Source organism: Balaenoptera musculus, chromosome X, assembly GCF_009873245.2.
Source record: "Balaenoptera musculus isolate JJ_BM4_2016_0621 chromosome X, mBalMus1.pri.v3, whole genome shotgun sequence".
Taxonomy (NCBI): domain Eukaryota; kingdom Metazoa; phylum Chordata; class Mammalia; order Artiodactyla; family Balaenopteridae; genus Balaenoptera; species Balaenoptera musculus.
In genome coordinates this window covers 33,576,952-33,599,032 of record NC_045806.1, presented here as the reverse complement: position 1 = coordinate 33,599,032, position 22,081 = coordinate 33,576,952, and the positions used below count along the sequence as shown (strand labels likewise).

Here is a 22,081-nt window from a genome sequence, read left to right as displayed (position 1 = left end):
GGCACTTTAATTATTCCTTTCAAAAGCCATTCCAGTGTTCTATGAGGCTGGGTACCTCTGGATGGTGTGGTGCGTGATACAACCAGTGGAGCCCATGGTCATGGGCCCACTCCCTCACCTCCTTTGCTGTAAAATGGGTTCCCTGATCAGATGCCATGTTGAGTGGGATTCCATGCTTGTAGATCAGGCCTTCCATAATCCCCTGGATTGTGGTACTTGCTGAGGCTCTACAGGCAGGAAAAGTAAACCCAAGTCTAGAATAAGTATCTATACCTGCAAGGACAAACTACCGATGCTTCTCAGATGGAAGGGACTCATTGCTGTTGACTTGATACCAAGTAACCAAAAGATAGTGCCAGGTCTGGGAGCTCAGTTTGGGTCTCTGTTGCCAACATGTTGGACATTTGGAGGCACCAGTAAACTAGATCAGCTTTGGTAAGTGGGAGTCCATGTTATTGTGGCCATCTTGGCAACCATGGCCACTACGTGAATATGCCCATTGTGCCAATTCTGGGGTGGCTGCTGACAAAGGCTAGCTGATGTCAACTGGCTGAGTCATTTTGTCTACTTCGTTGTTAGGTGCCTCTTCTGTGATGGATGATTTCTGGTGGACATTTATGTGTGATACAAAGATCTTGACATTTTATACCCACTCCCATATTTCCATCCACATGCCTCTACCCCAGAACTCCTTGTATCTGATCTTCTAGTCTTCCCTTCCAGGCCATTGGCCACTGCCCATGAATCTAAATATTCTTACCTCAGACCACTGTTCCTTCCACACAAAGTGGATGACCAGATGTACCACTTCAGCTCCACCCATTGGGAAGATTATCCCTCCCATTTTCATTCAGGGCCACTCTCGAATGTGATGTAATGTAACCACCATCCATTTTCAGCTTTCCCTCACACACTGAGCAAGAGCTTTATTTTCCTCCTTCAGCTGTTTGTATGAGAACCCTCCCCCCATGTGTCTACAGGTTCAAGCCTTGGTGGGACACTGGTACAACTCTTATGGGTGACATGGGGATCTGGGCGACCTGCTCATGCAGTTAACTTGTGTCCTCTGGTCTTGCTTGAGCCCCATCCTGGATGTAACATTTCCATGTTGTTATGGACGGATGCTAAGCCTGTCTTACTTTATGACTTGACAGTTCAGAAAGAACCCAACTCATAATGTGTAGCTCCAGCTGCATGTTGATGCTCATGATCAAACATTTTGTCTCTACCAGGGCCCACTAAGCTACCAGGACCTGTTTCTTAAAGGGCATATTATTTTCTGCTGTGGATGGCATGCCCTTGCTCCAGACTCCAAGGGCCTACATTGTTTTTCTCCCACTGGAGCTTGCCATAAGCTCCGCACTGTTATCATTTTCCACCACTGATGCTTGTAACACCTTGGATTGTATCCAGAAGGTCAGCTGGATTGCATGGCCCACGTGGCAATGTTGCTTGTACCATAACCTGGACCTGCTGCAGAACCCTTTCCTACTCTGGCCCCTACTTAAAGCTGGAAGTCTTCCATGCCAGAGTAATATTCCAGGAGTAGAATGGGCTGCCTCTAGGACCCAAAGAGGCCTACAAGATGCTTTGCTTCCTCTCTGTGGTAGGGGATGTGAGATTCAGGTCCGTTTTTTACTTTGGAGGGGTATTCCAGCATGCCCCTGACCCCTGGACTCCTCCACTGGGATCACCACCAATGAAATCTTTAGCAAGTAAGTTGTTACTTTGTTCCAAGGACTATCTGTGTCTCACCTACCAACCAGGATAGTGTCATCTTCACCTGCAGGGAAGTGAATGATCAAGTTCCAACTCCACATCTTACTGCCTATATTCTGAGACCGCTCCTGGTGCCACTTATGTAGTCCAGGTCCTCTAAGAAGTAGGTGCCACAACAGAACTAGCCATGCAAGAGATTTCTTAGGGACAGTGCCGAAGACAGAAAATGGGGAGGGAATTGGGGGAGGCTGGATACTTCAAAGCAGGTCTGACTCTGGGTGAAGGAGAGAGAGAAGGGAGGAAGAAAGTAGGAAGGTTAGGTGGAAGCATCTTAGACTGCAACACAGTTCTGCAAGACCATCAGGGAGTCCTTGAGCCAGAGGTGCCATCAGAGAAGTCCTGCATCACTGGCTTGGAGCAGGCTGTGGGAAGCATGGCCTTGGTATCTACACAATGATACATTTCAGAGTGCAGCAGCTGGGACCATCAGTCACTTATGGTCCTTGCAGTAGGGGATCGGAGAGGTCTATTTTCATGGCTGCCAGGAAGGTTTGTTTCCCTTCACAAAAAAGAATACTAATATGCACATGTAAAAATGTGTGTAATTTCGTAGGGTTCATGGGCCCTCATGGACCCGCTCAAGTCCATTCGTTGGATGGCATGGGTGGTTAAGAACACCTGTTTTCAGAATTTACTGCTGATGTCATTTAACAAGAATAGACTGCTGTGGGTTTTTATCTGAAAGATAAACAACACATCTTCAAAAGACACATAAATTCCTTAAGGATGTATTATAGTCTCTTCATTAAAAGGGGGCCTATATCCTCTTAATATCGTGTACAGTACTATATACATTGTAGATAATCTGAATATCTTGGATGGGTATACAATAAGGATCCCAGCCAAAATAGTCCCATTTTGGGGGGAGTTTTAACAGTAGGATTGGGAAGCAACAAAGGCTTTTCAATCTTGAAACCCTCTCTTGTCTCATAGTTTAGCAGAGCAGAAGTTTGGTGAATCCACCAATTTCAGAAGGTTCAGAACTTTGTTCTAATAAAGAAGATGCCCAATTTCTTTAATCAAATAAAATGTTTTCAATATGTTATTCCTCCTTGGTAAGCAGTGCAATTGAAGCAGTGTAGTGGAATACATTTCCAAATCCAGGCAAAGGATGATCTTACACAACTCATGTGATCCCTGTGTGTTGGATTCCCCTACCTTTTTTAATGTTTAAAAATATAAATACTTAATTTATAATTTCAATTGAGATGAAATTTACATAGTTCAAAGTGCACAAAGTTTGAAAGAACAGCTCAATAAATTTTTACATACACCCATGTGACCACCAATCAGGTCAAGATATAGAACATTTCCAGGGCTCCCAGAAGGCTCCCTTGTGTTCCTTCCCAGTCAGCACCCCACCCCCGCACATAAAAGTAACCACTATTCTGACTTCTATAACCATGGATTAATTTTGCCTGTCCTTAAACTTCATGGGCTCCTTTGTGTCTGGCTTCTTCCACTCTGCATTATGTCTGAGATTCATCCATGTTTTTGTGGGTGACTGTACTTCATTTATTTGCACTGTTGTGTAGTATTCCATTGCATGGTTATCTTATCATTTACTGGCCCATTCTACTGTTGATGGATATTAGAGTTGTTGCCAGGTTGGGGCTATTATGAAAAAAGCTGCTATGGATTCTTGAAGATGTCTTTTAATGGACATAAGTACTCATTTCTCATTAGTGCATATCCAGGAGTGAAACTGCTGGGTCAGTGAAATATGTGTGTTCAGCTTTGCTAGATATTGCCCAATAGTTCTGCAATGTGGTTGCACTACCAGTTTTCACTCCCATCAGTAAAGTGTCAGAGTTCTAGCTGTTCCCTATCCTATCCTGGCCTCACAGACAGTAGGTATCGTAATTCCTTTAAATTTTGGTCATTCTGGTGGGCATTTTCCACTTTTAAGTAAGACTAACTGAGCCATCATCAGTCAGGGAAAAGGCATGTCAGTGCTCTCAGAACCCCTTAAAAAGCTTGGGACGGTTTTACCCGACTGGATACACAAGGTTGTGATGTAGATTTTTTTTACTGACTATTTATTACAGCATTCTTGGTTCTTTGGAAGCACACCTATAGAGATAACAAAAGAAGTTTTATAATTATAAAGGCCCTTAGAAAAGGCACTGGAAATGATTCTTGGAAACTGAAAGTCTGGTCTATGGCCCAAATTGAAGTGGTACAGAGAGGGAAATGGCCTCTTCAGGGACCAGAGAAGAGGTTAGCTCCAGAGGAAGGAATGGATCATGCATTTTATTACTGAGAATAACTGTCCATTCTTACTTAAATGTGTATAACTTCTCAGTGGTATTTAAAGGATTAATAATTTAATTATCAAACAACTTGGACTTTGTTAGGTCAGAGAAACAGCGATGTTTACATTGATAAGGTTCTGCTGTTTTTGGGCTTTTACTGATGAAAGAGGAAGGACAAGAAAGCCATTAATAATTATAACTAAGTAGTTTCCCTACTTTATTCTACTCTCAGATCCATGAATAGGAAATATGTCTGTTTGATCTTTTAATCTGTAAATCAGGATTTGGAGACAAGAATTATAGCTCCATCATCTCCTTTAATCCTTTCCCTTAACTATTCTTGCCCTATAAAACTGCCTTGATTTGTCTGTGGGGCTCTATTTCTAAATTATTTTAATTCACAATAATTAAAAATGAACAAATGTTTATTAATTGCTTTCCTTGTGCTAGGTAAATGGCTATGGGTCCTTGCATCTATTATCATTTATGCTTCACACCAAGTATCTTACTTAAGTTCTTCTCACCCCTGTGAAGCTAAGAGATTATATTTTATTAACACTGCTTTAAAGATAAAACTATTAAGGCAAAGAGGTGAAATGACCTGCTTTTGTATGTTTCATTATAATTTCAAGTTCAAAGAGTTTATTCTCTTTCTTTCACTTTTAGATTCAAGTTGCCAAGTCCTGTCAGTTTTCTCTTGGATGAAGGCTTCCATTTCCACAACTGCTGCTCTTGTTCAGGGAACAGAATAGCCACAAGACTGGTTTCCCAAATAAATCTACACAGTATCACCATATCAATCTTGATGAAACACTGCTTTCATTATGTTCCTCTCTCCTGCCACACTATTCAATGGCTCCCCAAAGCCTGCAGGGAAAATCCCAAACTTAGTAGCTTTTTGGTGAAGGCGCTCCTCAGTTTTACACCAACATACTTTTCCAAATACTTTCACACACAAATCCTCCATTTCAAACAATACAGACTATTTACTGACCATCAAATAAGAATTCCAGTCTCACACATTTGCTCACAGACCTGCCAACCTGCCAACCTGCCTTCTATGATAGACATCCATCCACTGACCTGAGGGGTTCCCTTATCAGGTATTTTCTCCCTTCTCTGAACTCCTGTGGCATTTCATAGTTGTATTAAGGAGACAGCAAATTACCTATAGAGTAACAGCAGGATGAAAAGTGGCATGGTAGATTTGAAAATAAATTATATACTCCTTGAACTGAAAGAGCTCAAAATGTGAGATGACAATATAAATGGAAAATTTAATTAGGAACTTAAAGGTATGTTAGTAGCGTTTCTGAGCATGTTCTATGTAGTAGGCCATGCACTATTTTCCCTGGACTTGCACATTTATTTCTATAAGTAGGCACTGTTATTATCCTCCATTTACTGTTGAGGAATCTGAGGCTCAGATATGTTATAGGACGTAGCCAAGATCATCCAACTAATAAGGGGAGAGGGAGCATTTGAATCGCCCATATTCTTTTTTTTTTTTAACATCTTATCCCTTAGGGTATAGTGCACTTAAGATGTGATCTCAAGTTCCACTTGCTCCAGGAAGAAGACAGGGAGATTGAGGGAATGTAAGACATTGGAAGACTAGTAGGAAGGTGAATACAGAGAAACAGAGGAGGGCAAGAATTAACAAAAGAGAAATAAAAAGATGGACTGAAACATGAGCCAATAAAATGGAGCTTAGGAATCTGGAGCTAGCTCTGTCAACATTTGTCTTCCAGGGTCCTCCTTTTATAAACAAGTTGAAGATTTGTAGATTCTTAAATGGCTCAAATTCAGTCAGCCATTTGGTTCTCAGCTTTAAAGCTGTGGAAATGCCATTTTACTGGTTTGTCAGCAGTTGCAAAGACTTTGAGGACGAACTCATATCAACCAAATATCTAAGAGATTGATGAATAAACCAGCTAACAGTATATTCATGTACAATGACACTATTTTACAATACAGTCGACTCATAGCTGTCTTCACAGAACACTCCTAATGGATATGTCCTATCAATGGCTTCCCATTGTGCTTAGAATAAAACCCAAAATTCTTGCTTTGGCCTCAAAGGCCTACATGAGCTAACCCCTGTTGAACTTTCCAGACTTGTCTTGTGCTCCTCTCTCCCTTGCTCACTAAACTCTAGCTATACTCACCTTCTTCCATTTCCTTGAAGAAGCCAAGCACTTTTTCACCTCAGGACCAACCTGTACGCTACTCCCTCTAGCTGGAATAATCTTCTCCATTCTTCACTTAATTATATGGGGATCAGAAATTAAATACCTTAATTTCTTTTACTAACCTTAGTTAAAGAAATGTAATTTTTACAGTTATATTTAATGAAAAGTCTTGAGGGGAGCTAATCTTATTAGCATAAGCACTTTGAGAATTAATTCAAAATGTCATATTTGTACAACTCTCAGTAAGATAACTAAGAGAACTCAGAGGACATTTAAATTCTAGTGACCATGTGAAAAGGCACTGTTGGAAAAATAGCCAGTAAGAACATAAGTTTTTAAACATTAAGATATGTGCTCTGTTCCTTGTTAGTGAGATGAGATCTTCAGAGAGATGTTCTATGATAAGACTTGTAAACACAAAATGTCTAGTGTAATACTTCTGCTCATAAAACAGGTTTGTTATAGGAACTTGTAGTTATTCACTTCAGGGATAAAATAATTTGGTAATAATAAATGGAATGGGCTCACTTAAGCAGTAAATGAACTTACCAGCCCTATGGCTCAACCTATAGCTGTAGAAGAACTGCCATCACCTCAGACAAATCTGCTCCAAATCCAATGAAAAGCCTGGGCCCCCCCAATTATTCTCATCACTTAGGATTCAGTTTTAAGGTCACCTTCTCAGAAAGGCTTTCTCTGGGCACTGTATTTATAGCAGCACTACTTAAATTTTGGAAAATCACTTGGTAAAACTACAGATACCCGGCCCCTCCCTATTTCCATAAGCCAGGGCCTCTGTATTCTTTATTAGCTCTCCAGGTGATTCTGATACTCACTGAAGTCTGAGAACTACTGATCCAAATGTGTACTCTTCCTTTTGTCCCTTTATTCTCTATTAGAGCGTCCTGTTTGTTTCCCTCCCAGCTCCTATCACAATATCTATTTCCATGTGGTTGTCTGTCTCCCCTACTAGACTATAAACACCATGAGGGCAGGGATCATGTCTTGTCAATTACTGTACCCCCAGCATACAACACAGTGCCTGGCACAAAACTGGGGGTCAAAACAATAGATGGCTCAGTATGCATAGGATGAATGAAATGGATTTTTGTTCATAGTGCACCCAAGACTTGCTTTATAGAAGTGAGTCGTAAACTTTTTATTTTTCATGAGAATCTTTTGGGGGGATGCTACTAAATATTACAGATAAAATCAGAGTAGAGTCAGCTGTTCTGGTTAAATCAGGAATGGATGTTCCAGAGTTCTTCCCACTTGGCCTCGCTTGTATCCCTGAAGGCAGTATAGGACCTTGCTTCACAATGGGTGGTCCCTGGACCAGCAACATCAGCAAATGGTACAAAAGGAATGGTGGGTAAGACCGCTGACACCATAACACAAATCAAGGCAGTAGAACCAAAAGTCATTTTATTCTTCACTGTCACATCCAGACAGTTCTTTTAAAAAAGCCAGATTCACTTATTAATGTCCTTGATGAAGCAGTAAAAATTATTAATATTAAATTTCAACCCTTGAGTACATGTCTCTTTAATATTCTGTGTGATGACATGAGAAGTAAGCATTAAGCCTTTCTGTTGGATAACAAAATATGATGATAAGATATGTTGAAGATAAGAACATATGCAGTTCTTTCAGTTGTGTGTTGAACTAGCTGCCTTTTGCATGGTACACGAGTTTTTTGTTTGTTTGTTTGCTTGTTTACATTTATTTATTTTATTTATTTTCGGCTGTGTTGGGTCTTCGTTGCTGCGTGGTCTTTCTCTAGTTGCGGCGAGTGGGAGCTACTCTTAGTTGCAGTGCACAGGCTTCTCATTGCGGTGGCTTCTCTTGTGGAGCATGGGCTCTAGGCACGCGGGCTTCAGTAGCTGCAGCACGTGGGCTCAGTAGTTGCGGCTCGCAGGCTCTAGAGTACAGGCTCAGTAATTGTGGCGCACAGGCTTAGTTGCTCCATGGCATGTGGGATCTTCCCGGACCAGGGCTCGAACCTGTGTCCCCTGCATTGGCAGGCAGATTCTTAACCACTGCACCGCCAGGGAAGCCCCTTGCATGGTACACAAGTTTTAATTTTAAAAAAACTGACAAACTATGGTCATTTGGACTTGGGTATTTAGCAGACATCTTTTTTTTTTTTTTTTTAAACATCTTTATTGAAGTATAATTGCCTTACAATGGTGTGTTAGCTTCTGCTTTATAACAAAGTGAATCAGTTATACATATACAATATGTTCCCATTTCTCTTCCCTCTTGCATCTCCCTCCCTCCCACCCTCCCCATCCCACCCCTCTAGGTGGTCACAAAGCACCGAGCTGATCTCCCTGTGCTATGCGGCTGCTTCCCACTAGTTATCTATTTTACATTTGGTAGTGTATATATGTCCATGACACTCTCTTACCCTGTCACATCTCACCCCACCCCCTCCCCATATCCTCAAGTCCATTCTCTAGTAGGTCTGTGTCTTTATTCCCGTCTTGCCACTAGGTTCTTCATGGCCTTTTTTTTTTTCCCTTAGATTCCGTATATATGTGTTAGCATACTGTATTTGTTTTTCTCTTTCTGACTTACTTCACTCTGTATGACAGACTCTAACTCCATCCACCTCATTACAAATACCTCCATTTCATTTCTTTTTATGGCTGAGTAATATTCCATTGTATATATGTGCCACATCTTCTTTATCCATTCATCTGTCGATGGACATTTAGGTTGCTTCCATGTCCTGGCTATTGTAAATAGAGCTGCAATGAACATTTTGGTACATGACTTTTTTTAACCTATGGTTTTCTCAGGGTATATGCCCAGTATTGGGATTGCTGGGTCGTATGGTAGTTCTATTTGTAGTTTTTTAAGGAACCTCCATACTGTTCTCCATAGTGGCTGTATCAATTTACATTCCCACCAACAGTGCAAGAGTGTTCCCTTTCCTCCACACCCTCTCCAGCATTTATTGTTTCTAGATTTTTTGATGATGGCCATTCTGACCGGTGTGAGATGATATCTCATTGTAGTTTTGATTTGCATTTCTCTAATGATTAATGATGTTGAGCATTCTTTCATGTGTCTGTAGGCCATCTGTATATCTTCTTTGGAGAAATGTCTATTTAGGTCTTCTAGCAGACATCTTGAAAATGAACAAGGTGAACCTTTCACTTCAAGCAAAGTAACTGACAGAATTTGTTGCCAAAGATAAAATTTGAGCTTTCAAGAGAAAATTAGAATTGTGTAAAATTTTTATCTTCTTGGCAATACTTAAAGATTTTTCTAATGAGATAGGTGGTTGTCTTAGCCCATTCGGGCTGCCGTAAACAAAATACCATAGACTGGATGACTTATAAACAGCAGACATTCACTTCCCACAGTCCTGGAGGTTGGGAAGTTCAAGATAAAGGTGCCAGTACAGTTGTGTTCTGGTGAGGACCCTATTCCTGTTTCATAGCGTCTTCTAGCTGTGTCCTTACCTGGTGCAAGGGGCTAGGGAACTCTGGGCAGTCCCTTTTATAAGACACTAATCTCATTCATGACTTAAGTGCTTACCCTCATGACTTAAGTGCACCCTCATGACTTAAGTGCTTACCAAAGATCCCATGTCCTAATACCATAATCTTTGGGTGCTAGGATTTTAACATATGCATTCTGGGGGCACACAAACATTCAGACCATAGCAGTGGTGGTATTAACAAATGCGATTTTTAAATTTTACATAATGTAATGTGCCATCATTTGGAAGATCTGCATAATTCAGTGAACTAATATTTTCCAAATGACCAATGTAGAATCACACATGGGCAAAAGATTTATTCAAAGTGAAGTTTTATGTAACAGTGTAGAAAAGTTCTTGATGTGGTTTCAGATTCCACACTGCAACTAATCTTTAAGGAGCTATCACTTGTAGAGTTTCAGTGTAACATCCAAGAATATTCATGATTATTTGAAAAAGCTACTTCCCTTTTTAACTACTTATATCTGTGAGGCTGTATAGTCTTCCTATACTTCAAACCAACATAGTACCACGGATGGAAAGCAGAAACAGATATGAGAACACAGCTGTCTTCTATTAAGGCAGGCATGCAAAAATACAAATCAATGTCATCCACTCTATTCATTAACTTTGTTTTGGAAAATATAGTTATTTTCATAAAATATTATAGGTTTACTATTGTTAGCTTTAAATAATATATAAATATTTTGAAAATTTCTCAGTTTTAATTTCTAATGTGATATATACTGATAGATATATACCATATAAACAAATATCTTTGAGATCTTTATAATTTATGAGAGTATAAAGAGGTCCTGAGAACAAAACATTTAAGAACTGCTGCCTTAAGAACAATTTGAAAATTTCTTCCTTTAAGCAGTTCTAGCCTCAAAGATAAATAAACCCTGATGGGTTCTTCCTAATCCCTTTCCCCTTTTATCAGCTAGACCCCAAGTCTGACAATTGCCAAGTGCCTCAGATTTATTTCACATAAATGTACATTCCTGTCATGCTTTCCTAAGCAAAAGAGTTGTCACTTTAGGGATGCAAGGATTCTTCAATATATGCAAATCAATTAATGTGATACACCATATTAACAAATTGAAGAATAAAAACCTTATGATCATCTCAATAGATGCAGAAAAAGCTTTTGACAGAATTCAACACCCATTTATGATAAAAACTCTACAGAAAGTGGGCATAGAGGGAACCTACCTCAACATAATAAAGGCCATATATGACAAAACCACAGCAAACATCATTCTCAATGGTGAAAAACTGAAAGCATTTCCTCTAAGATCAGGAATAAGACAAGGATGTCCACTCTCGCCACTATTATTCAACATAGTTTTGAAATCCTTGCCACAGCAATCAGAGAAGAAAAAGAAATAAAAGGAATCCAAATTGGAAAAGAAGAAGTAAAACTGTCACTGTTTGCAGATGACATGATACCATACATAGATAATCCTAAAATGCCACCAGAAAACTACTAGAGCTAATCAATGAATCTGGTAAAGTTGCAGGATACAAAATTAATGCACAGAAATCTCTTGCATTCCTATACACTGACAATGAAAGATCCGAAAGAGAAATTAAGGAAACAATCCCATTCACCATTGCAACAAAAAGTATAAAATACCTAGGGATAAACCTACCTAAGGAGGTAAAAGACCTGTACTCAGAAAACTATAAGGCACTGATGAAAGAAATCAAATATGACACAAACAGATGGAGAGATATACCATGTTTGTGGATTAGAAGAATCAATATTGTGAAAGTGACTATACTACCCAAAGCAATCTACAGATTCAATGCAATTCCTATCAAATAGCCAATGACATTTTTTTAACAGAACTAAAACAAAAAATCTTAAAATTTGTATGGAGACACAAAAGACCCCGAATAGCCAAAGCAATCTTGACGGAAAAAAACGGAGCTGGAGGAATCAGACTCCCTGACTTCAGACTATACTACAAAGCTACAGTAATCAAGACAATATGGTACTGGCACAAAAACAGAAATATAGATCAATGGAACAGGATAGAAAGCCCAGAGATAAACCCATGGACCTATGGTCAACTAATCTATGACAAAGGAGGCAAGGATGTACAATGGAGAAAAGACAGTCTCTTCAGTAAGTGGTGCTGGGAAAACTGGACAGCTACATGTAAAAGAATGAAATTAGAACACTCCCTAACACCGTACACAAAAATAAACTCAAAATGGATTAAAGACCTAAATGTAAGACCAGACACTATTAAACTCTTAGAGGAAAACATAGGAAGAACACTCTTTGACGTAAATCACAGCAAGATCTTTTTTGACCCACCTCCTAGAGTAATGGAAATAAAAACAGAAATAAACAAATGGGACCTAATGAAACTTAAAAGCTTTTGCACAGCAAAGGAAACTACAAACAAGACGTAAAGACAACCCTCAGAATGGGAGAAAATATTTGCAAACAAATCAACGGACAAAGGAGTAATCTCCAAAATATATAAACAGCTCATGCAGCTCAATATGAAAACAACAAACAACCCAATCCAAAAATGGGCAGAAGACCTAAATAGACATCTCTCCAAAGAACACACACAGATGACCAAGAGACACATGAAAAGCTACTCAACATCACTAATTATTAGAGAAATGCAAATCAAAACTACAATGAGGTATCACCTCACACTGGTCAGAATGGCCATCATCAAAAAATATACAAACAGTAAATGCTGGAGAGGGTGTGGAGAAAAGGAAACCCTCTTGCACTGTTGGTGGAAATGTAAATGGATACAGCCACTATGGAGAACAGTATGGAGGTTCCCTAAAAAACTAAAAATAGAACTACCATACAACCGAGCAATCCCACTACTGGGCATATACCCTGAGAAAACCATAATTCAAAACGAGTCATGTACCACAATGTTCATTGCAGCTCTATTTACAATAGTCAGGACATGGAAGCAACCAAAGTGTCCATTGACAGATGAATGGATAAAGAAGATGTGGCAATGGAATATTACTCAGGCATAAAAAAAATATTACTCAAGCATAAAAAGAAACGAAAGTGAGTTATTTGTAGTGAGGTGGATGGACCTAGAGTCTGTCATACAGAGTGAAGTAAGTCAGAAAGAGAAAAACAAATACCGTATGTTAACACATATATATGGAATCTAAAAAAGAAAAAAATGGTTCTGAAGAACCTAGGGGCAGGACAGGAATAAAGACGCAGACGTAGAGAATGGACTTGAGGACATGGGGAGGGGGAAGGGTAAGCTGGGACGAAGTGAGAGAGTGGCATGGGCATATATACACTACCAAATGTAAAATAGATAGCTAGTGGGAAGCAAACGCATAGCACAGAGAGATCAGCTCGGTGCTTTGTGTCCACCTAGAGGGGTGGGATAGGGAGGGTGGGAGGGAGACGCAAGAGGGAGGGGATATGGGGATATATGTATACGCATAGCTGATTCACTTTGTTATACAGCAGAAACTAACACAACGTCGTAAAGCGATTATACTCCAATAAAGATGTTAAAAAAATAAAATAAAATGATTGAATTAAAAAAAAACTACAATGAAGTATCACCTCACACCAGTTAGAATGGGCATCATCAGAAAATCTACAAACAACAAATTCTGGAGAGGGTGTGGAGAAAAGGGAACCCTCTTGCACTGCTGGTGTGAATGTAAATGGATACAGCCACTATGGAGAACAATATGGAGGTTCCTGAAAAAACTCAAAGTAGAATTACCATATGACCCAGCAATCCCACTACTGGGCATATACCCAGAGAAAACCATAATTCAAAAAGACACATGCACCCCGATGTTCATTGCAGCACTATTTACAATAGCCAGGTCATGGAAGCAACCTAAATGCCCATCAGCAGACAAATGGATAAAGAAGATGTGGTACATATATATACCATGGAATATTACTCAGCCATAAAACGGAACAAATTGGGTCATTTGTAGAGACTGTCATACAGAGTGAGGTAAGTCAGAAAGAGAAAAACAAATATCGTATATTAATGCATATATGTAGAATCTAGAAAAATGGTACAGATGAACTGGTTTGCAAGGCAGAAATAGACACACAGATGAAGAGAACAAATGTATGGACCCCAAGGGGGGAAAGGGGGAGGGGGAGGGGGGGACGAATTGGGAGATTGGGATTGACATATATACAGTAATATGTGTAAAATAGATAACTAATAAGAACCTGCAGGGACTTCCCTGGTGGCGCAGTGGTTAAGAATCCGCCTGCCAATGCAGGGGACACGGGTTCGAGCCCGGGGACGGGAAGATCCCACATGCCGCAGAGTAACTAAGCCCGTGCGTCACAACACTGAGCCCGCGTTCTAGAGCCTGCAAGCCACAACTACTGAGCCCGTGCACCACAACTACTGAAGCCCGCGCGCCTAGAGCCCGTGCTCCGCAACAAGAGAAGCCACCCCAATGAGAAGCCTGCGCACCACAACGAAGAGTAGCCCCTGCTCACCACAACTAGAGAAAGCCTGCGGGCAGCAACAAAGACCCAATGCAGCCAAAAATAAATAAACTTTAAAAAAAACCCTGCTGTATAAAAAATAAATAAATAAAATTAAATTTGAAAAAAAAGGAGTTGTCACTTTGATTAGATTTTTGTACTTGTTTGCTTCCATGATTCGGTTTGGCAAGGAGCCAGGCCACTCACCTGGGTAGCATAGGTATTCACAAAGCGGCTTCTAGAAAGAGATGGCTCAACTGAAGCATCAGCTGCTGGGTTCTGCCAACTTCAGAAGACAAACTCATTCTTTGCCCTTTTTTGGACACCAGCTATTCTACTCAGTGTTTCTGATGGCGGGATATAATTTTGTTATAAAGGGCCAAAGAAAAAATATAAAGTATTAGAAACAATCAATCAAATAAAAGGGGGCTAATATTTATTTAGCACTTGCTTTAAGCCAAATACTCTTATATATGTTAATTCATTTAATCCTTTCAGCAACACTGTGAGATGGGCATTATTATCCTCATTTTACAGATAAGGAAAGTAGGATTAGATGGCTGTTATATAGCAGAGGAGGGATAAAACCCAGGCCTCAGCGGCTCCAAAGACAGATTAATAGTCAGAGGATCTGGGTTATGTCAAATGCTTTATGGTGGTGCTTTATGGATGTGGGGATAAAGACACCTCAAATAATTCTTTAGAATTACCTCATACCAATGATTCTCCGAGTGTGGTCCCTGGGCTGGCAGCATTGGCATCCATGTGAACGTGTTAAAAATGCAGATTCCCAGGCCCCAGTCCAGACCTGCTGAATAAGAAGCTTTGGGGGAAATGAGGAAGGCAATGCAAAGGGCAGACCAGCTGCCAGAGTTGCCGACCTATAAAGATGTTTAACTGTGACAGAAATAAACCCACAATATTGTCAGTTAACTCAGGTGTACTCTTCTCTGGGGAAAGCAAATTGGTCTCCTATTCCATGCAGCTAATAAATTCCTCATTATGAATTTCAGCATGTGACAGGAAAATAATATTTGTTATTTATAATGTTCTGCTTCCTTCTTAAGGAAGACTGATCCTTGTAACCAGAAAAGTTTTTGCTTGCTTAAGCACGAGCTCTTCACCATTCGTCTAATGGCCTCTTATCTTCCTACTCCTCCCTTGGTGCCTGAAGAATCAGCAGTACAGTACACACCTCTGAAAAATCTTATTCATGGATCTTCTTAGATCAGATTCCCTAGAAGCAGAGCCTGAGTTGGGGATTCCTGTGCAAATGATTTACTGAGGAAACACTCTCAGGAGAAGAGAAGCGAGGGAAGGAGGTTAAGCATCAGGGGAAGCTAACCAAGGATGTGGTCTCAAACAGATACTGGCTTCAGCCTAATCCCCAGGGAAACTCTGGAGCATGAATTTCACCACAGGGTTGGTCCTGCCTAGAGGGATGAGAGCCAAGTTTTTGTACACCTCTCTATCAGTTACTCATTGACTGTAGACTGCCAGTAGTGTGGGATGAGGGTTGAGAGTGTAACCTCCTGGGCTAAGTGGTTCCTGATGGCTGAGGGTAGCAAAAGGGGCAGCTGTGAGCCATTAGTATCCAACCCTGACAGCAGCTGGGGGGTGGGCGAACCCCGGTTAATAGACATCTGGATGAGACACCAACAGCATCTACTACATGAATGCTTTTTGGATCACTGTTCACATCCCTGAAATCTGTATCGATCTCTGCTTAGGTGTGAACTCTCCTCTCATCTGTTGGCCTCATAGAATCCAAGTCCTGGACCAGCCAGTTTCCTATTCCCCATTCAGCCATTGAAGTAAATCAAATCAAGTGGCTACATTTGTAGGATCCCAGATAGTTTGCAGAGGGGTGTTGAACACATGCATTATCCCTCCCTGTAGAATGTCTTTCTATCCTAGGAACATTTTGTTGTTATTTCCTGTTTCCTTCTTTTGTAAAATGAAGGGATGATCTGGATCGTTTCTAAGCCTCATTCCAGTTTAAGAATTCACTTGCCTAACGATTTTGCTCCAGAAGGCAGCTGTTGTACTTGCATTGTCTCTGGGAATGAGTTTCACAAAAACATGGATTAGAAACTAAGTCCAGTGTCATTGATACAATTCAGGCACTGTTCAAACTGTGAAAAGATTTAGTCCATATAAAGGAATGCACTTCCATTTGTTCTGACCACGATTCTTTTATCAATAATTGATATTAAATTTACTGGATAATTATTAGGGATGAATTACTTTAAAATATTAAAGAACTGCAGAGTTGATTGCAAATTCCTGCCTCAGTGATCTGTGTCATGTGTTTGCCACACAAAAGTGCAGATACTTTCATTTCCATTCCCAATATTACAGTGCATCAGCACTTAAATTAAGGGCTTCAGGAAGGTTTCACAATGGCAAAGCAATATATCATTGAAACTGTGGCAGAAACTGAGGCAAAACTGCAAAAGTATCACTGAAGTGTCCCTATGTGTCTCCTTTTAATCAAGTACAAGCTGATATTGAAAAAAATTCCTGATGTAAATAACTGAAAGTAGGTCTACCCCTACCAGATACTGGCCCTTTGTGTGACTTAAAACAAAGCACCTATTCAGGTTTATAAAACACTGAAAAGCGTCCCCTCTTGCTGGACAACTTACAAAAATGTCATTCCTTCCCTCTGGCTGTAAGGCCTATAAGGAGGCACAAGCCTTGGTATCTGAAGTGCAGACCAGGTTTTAACCCTTACTCACACCTTTTACCTGAGACCTTTGCACAGAGTACAACTTGCATGTCAGTATATAGTGTTCCTGGTTGTAGGTGTCCAATCGTTGTGACTTGACTGGTTTTCCATTCTTTGATATGACCTTTCATATTTGTCATCAATCCTGCAAAATTGCTGAGTAGCACCAGGTCTGAAGACATGCTGCAGCTCATCTCCATTGATGAGAATTGTCCAAGACAAAAATGCCCAAAAATGAATGTGTTCTGGACACCCTCTCTGTATGTATTCTTCATTCCTTTTTATCATATGAGAAGATTTGCCTTGGAAATTTGGCATTGGACCAAGAGGCCCTCACCATTTTAACTGAAGTTCTAGGGTCACTTATTTGTGTAGGAGCTCTAATGTGGCATTGCCATGCTAATCTACGCAGATCTTTCTGCCTGGGGGTGTTACAATAGTCAAATTGTTAGCACAATATTTGTTCGAAATATCTGACATTGAATTATTTTTCTAAAGTTCCTAGAAACATCACTGCAGAAAAAAAGAAAACAAATGATAATTCTTCCCCTACGTGGAAATCATTGCAGTGTAATCACATGGTGTTTTTACTTCCAGTGTTACAGTGGAGAAAGCCTGGAAGAAAGGAACTCTTTGACTAGTTATATTAATTAAGTCGATAGGATCTACTACACCAGCAACCCAAGGGTCATTGCTGGAGTTTTTGTTAATCTCTGTCATTACAGTAGTTACATAGGAAAGGGAGTGAGGGAGGAAAGGGTAAAAAGAAACAGGAGATAAAATAGCTTTGGAAAAATTAATATCAATACTAAATCTTCCTTCCCTGTTTTCTTTATTCCTGACAATATAAATAATGTCTTCTTAAGATGAAAAGTTGGGGGCTTCCCTGGTGGCGCAGTGGTTGAGAATCTGCCTGCCAATGCAGGGGACACGGGTTCGAGCCCTGGTCTGGGAAGATGCCACATGCCGCGGAGCAACTGGGGCCGTGAGCCACAATTACTGAGCCTGCGCGTCTGGAGCCTGTGCCCCGCAACAAGAGAGGCCGCGATAGTGAGAGGCCTGCGCACTGCGATGAAGAGTGGCCCCCGCTTGCCGCAATTAGAGAAAGCCCTCACACAGAAACGAAGACCCAACACAGCCATTAATAAATAAATAAATAAATAAATAAAATAGGTAAAATGCTGAAACAGTACATAAAAAAAAAAGATGAAAAGTTAAGAAAGCAAATAAATTCCTACAGGCTTAGGTTGAGAGCAGTGTTAATTTGTGTGTTCATAAAAAAGAAAGCTTTGGGGCGTTTTGAGGTAAGGTGACTACATTTTGGCAAGAAAATGATACAAGTTCTTTCTGATTGAGGGAAGAAGATTATACCTTCTATTTGGTTTAGAGAATAGCCAGTAAAGAGATGAGAGCTCATTACCATAGGAGACTATTTAGAAAGTGGAGTGATACTCAGGATTATGTCCTTTGTGTGTAGACACATGGCACCTCCTAGTTAAATTGTTCTTATACCCTCTGCTGAAAGAAGATAGTTCATGAAACTCCACTCTTTCTTTCTTTTTTTTCTTAAATTAATTAATTAATTTATTTATTTTTGGCTGTGTTGGGTCTTCGTTTCTGTGCGAGGGCTTTCTCTAGTTGCGGCAAGCGGGGGGCCACTCTTCATCGCGGTGCGCAGGCCTCTCGCTATCGCGGCCTCTCTTGTTGGGAGCACAGGCTCCAGACGTGCAGGGTCAGTAGTTGTGGCTCACGGGCCCAGTTGCTCTGCGGCATGTGGGATCTTCCCAGACCAGGGCTCGAACCCGTGTCCCCTGCATTGGCAGGCAGACTCTCAACCACTGCGCCACCAGGGAAGCCCCACTCTTTCTTTCTTAAGTGCTCCCAATAAATTACCATAAACATGAAAGTCACCTTTGATATTTACTAGAAAAATTGATTTTTTTCCTGTAATATTATGAACCTTCCCCCATCTCCCTACTAAATATGTTTTATTGCATCTTCATTGCACATCTGATTTGTAATTCATCTCATACTCCCTCATTTAAGTCATAGCTATCTGCTGAAGACTATCAGTCAACCAGCCTGGAAGCATTCTTCCAATAGTAGAAATGGAATATAAAGGTAATTACTTTTCTTGTCCTCTGTAAAATATGTTACCTTTTTAAAGTTTCAGTTATTTAACATTTGAACTAAAGATTTCAAATTATATCATAATAATTCAACAATACACATTGTGTTCACCCACAAGAGACATCTAGCTTTAATTACATAATAATCCAGTAATGAAAAATTTTATTATCTTGAAGAAAAATTAGAGGAAAAAAATGGACTAAAATGTAGCAAGTAGTAGATTTATGGAACTACCCAGTGTGTGGTGTGATTAGATGCATGACAGGCACAAACATGAAAAAATTAAATTGGTCCTGCTGGAGAATTTGAACCTACAGAAATGTCACTAATGGATGTTATATTCCTAGCTAGGTATTCATGGTTTTACCACTTGTTCCCAAAGGCTTCTGTAGGCTTGTAACATTAAGTATTTATTACAGAAAAGAGATGTGTGCTCTTGAAGGACCCTCCTTCCACAAATGACTAGAAAAAACTCCAGAGTTTGGACATAATTATAGCTGTTTTTCTAAGAATTTCATCATTTGCCTCCGTAAGTGAATGTCTGTCTACCTCATTTGCCTGAAAATTGTATTACATAAGCGAGATGGATCATCTGGCTCCCTTGTTGGTCCTAGGGGGTATGGGCACAGCCCACAAATCTACCAGCAGCTGACTGTCTGGTAAGTGTTTACTTATAAATTAGTGTGGGTGATAATTTATTAAGGTAATAAGCATAGATTACATTTAATGGCTTAGGCATTATGTGTAATGAACACAGTATTTTATGTTTAGTTGAAGCAAATGTATATGATTATGAATATGGTACCCAAATGTAACTCAGAAATTGTGAATTAGAAAGTTTAAACCAAGTTAAGCCACGTGTTACAGTGCATCAGCACTTAAATTAAGGGCTTCGGGAAGGTTTTACAATGGCAAAGCAATATACCATTCACCTATACCCTGTATCAAGATTTGTTTATTTCTTAGATTCTCTTCTCCTTCCCTCATAAACTGACTCATTCTGTTACTGAAGAACATGGTTTCTCTCTTGAGAAGCATCACAGCATTAAAACTTTGGCTTCTGGAGCTGAGGCGAGTAATCTGTCAGCAGGGACACCATGACAGCCTGGGATGACACACAGAGAAAGAGAAAGAAAGAAATGGGTAAACATTAGCAAGAGTCTGTTTAGGGACCTACGGAAGAGGATCCAGGTTGCAGCTTTGAAGGCCTATGGTTGAAATGTGTTTTCCCGAGGAAATGATAAGGGGACGGTTCTGAACTAATATTTATTTTTATTTGGATAAAGGGAGGTCAGGAGAGATCAGGGTGACCCAAATACATACACAAACACCATGCTTATTTAGGCCTCATTCCAGGACTAGTGGGGGAGAGAGCTGAAGTGAGATTCCAAGGTGGAAACCATGATTGGATTTTCTAGTCATAAGTGAAACCTAGGTATTGGCTGGTTTTAGAGAAATAGAATCCCTCCCATCCTTGTGTTCACACTGTGGTTTGGCTACTTGTAACCTAGAGAAGTTTAGAATAAATCAGATGTAGAGTAGTTAAGGTAAATCATTTAGGTTAATGAATAATGAATTTCCGAATCTGGGTCCTCATGAAAGAGTATTTATAACCAAGAGTACAGCTTCCCATTAGGCTGCCAGCTACAAATGGGAATTTTCACTTTTACTCTTCCCAACTTCCACAATAATGACAATAGTAATGAGACCAGAAACAGTGATGACAAATGTTGATTGAGTGCTTACTATGTACCAGACTAAGTGCCTCATCATGTGTTAGTAGGTTAAGAAGTATTTGCCAGGCACTGTGCTAGGTGCTACAGTGAGGTAGAGAGAACTGTGCATTATCTCATGTAATGCAACAACCTTCTAAGGTAGCTTGTGTTATTATCACTTATAGATGAGAAACTCAATCCTGGAAACAACACAGAGTACAGAATTGGGTTTGGACCCAGGTTTCTCTGACTCCACTCTTAAGAGGCAGTTTTACTGCCGTTCAGGTACTTGCTCTTGCTTTTTGACCAAGCAAGAGCAGGTCTTGTCTTTCAAATGTGCCCTTTGAACGTATTTATTGAAGAGTTACCATGTGCTGGGCCCTGTGCTGACTGCTTTATGTGCATCGTACTATTTATTATCCATTCCTACTATGTGAGGTAGGAAGAGATATAAAATACAGATGAGGAAACTGAAGCATAGGTATTTTCCTGAGTGGTGGTAGTAAGGGGTGGATCTGGACTTGCCTGTCCTGGACATTGACCACCATTTTCATATGAATAAACTGGGCTTAGAGGAGTTATGGTACTTTCCCAAGATCACACAGAGAGCCAGAATATTAACCTGATTTCCAAAGCCTATGTTCTAGAGCCAACCAGTACTCTGTATTGCCTTCAGGCTACAAAAATGTATTGAGCACATATTTAGGGTATTTGTCAGGTACCCTTCTAGGTATAATGAAGGACATTACAGACAAGATCAATGCTCTTATGAAGGAGTTTTCATTATAGGGAGGGGACAGGCAAGAAACAAAAAAGAAAATATCAAGGAGTGATAAATGTCATTAGAAAATAAAAAACAGGATAAAGGAGGCTGGGGAGCCATTTAAGAGAGGGTGGCCAGGGAAGATCTTGTTAAAGAATGACATTTAAGTTGAGATCTGAATGACAAGGAGAAAATAGAAAGGTCAAACACTGGGATAAGAACATGTTCCAGGAAAATATTTTAAGCTTTTTTATGGGTTCCTGGGATCACATCTCAGGTTTGGTTTTGTTTTTAATGGTCACTGCATATGTCAAATTTATTTTCAAATATTAAATCTTAGAAAATCAGTTAGGAATGGAGTTGCCAGATTTAGTTAGACACATACATACATATATACATACATAAATAAATAAATAGGCATTTCAGATAAACAACAATTTTTCTTAAACTATAAATATGTTCCAAATATTGCATGGGACACATCTATACTAAACAATTATTTATTGTTTATTTGAAACTCCAATTTAGCTGGGTATC

General features: G+C 39.9%; 1 protein-coding gene and 1 long non-coding RNA gene across 4 annotated transcripts in view; one reads left to right on the top strand and one right to left on the bottom strand.

Moving 5' to 3' along the window:
• LOC118888492 overlaps positions 1 to 5,225 on the top strand; it is a 109,089-nt gene extending 103,864 nt beyond the window's left edge. For both annotated transcript variants that reach the window (XR_005018305.1, XR_005018304.1), the window contains one exon: positions 4,701 to 5,225. This is a non-coding gene — a long non-coding RNA (uncharacterized LOC118888492). The remainder of the gene's footprint in view (positions 1 to 4,700) is intronic.
• Positions 5,226 to 19,100: 13,875 nt separating this feature from the next.
• Positions 19,101 to 22,081, bottom strand: part of OTC (ornithine carbamoyltransferase) — a 57,124-nt gene continuing 54,143 nt past the window's right edge. The window contains exon 10 of one of the 2 annotated variants that reach the window (XM_036839549.1): positions 19,101 to 20,171. In XM_036839549.1, coding sequence (XP_036695444.1) covers positions 20,112 to 20,171 — 60 coding nt within the window. In that variant the 3' untranslated portion in view covers positions 19,101 to 20,111. The remainder of the gene's footprint in view (positions 20,172 to 22,081) is intronic. The other variant, XM_036839550.1, reaches the window with a different exon arrangement.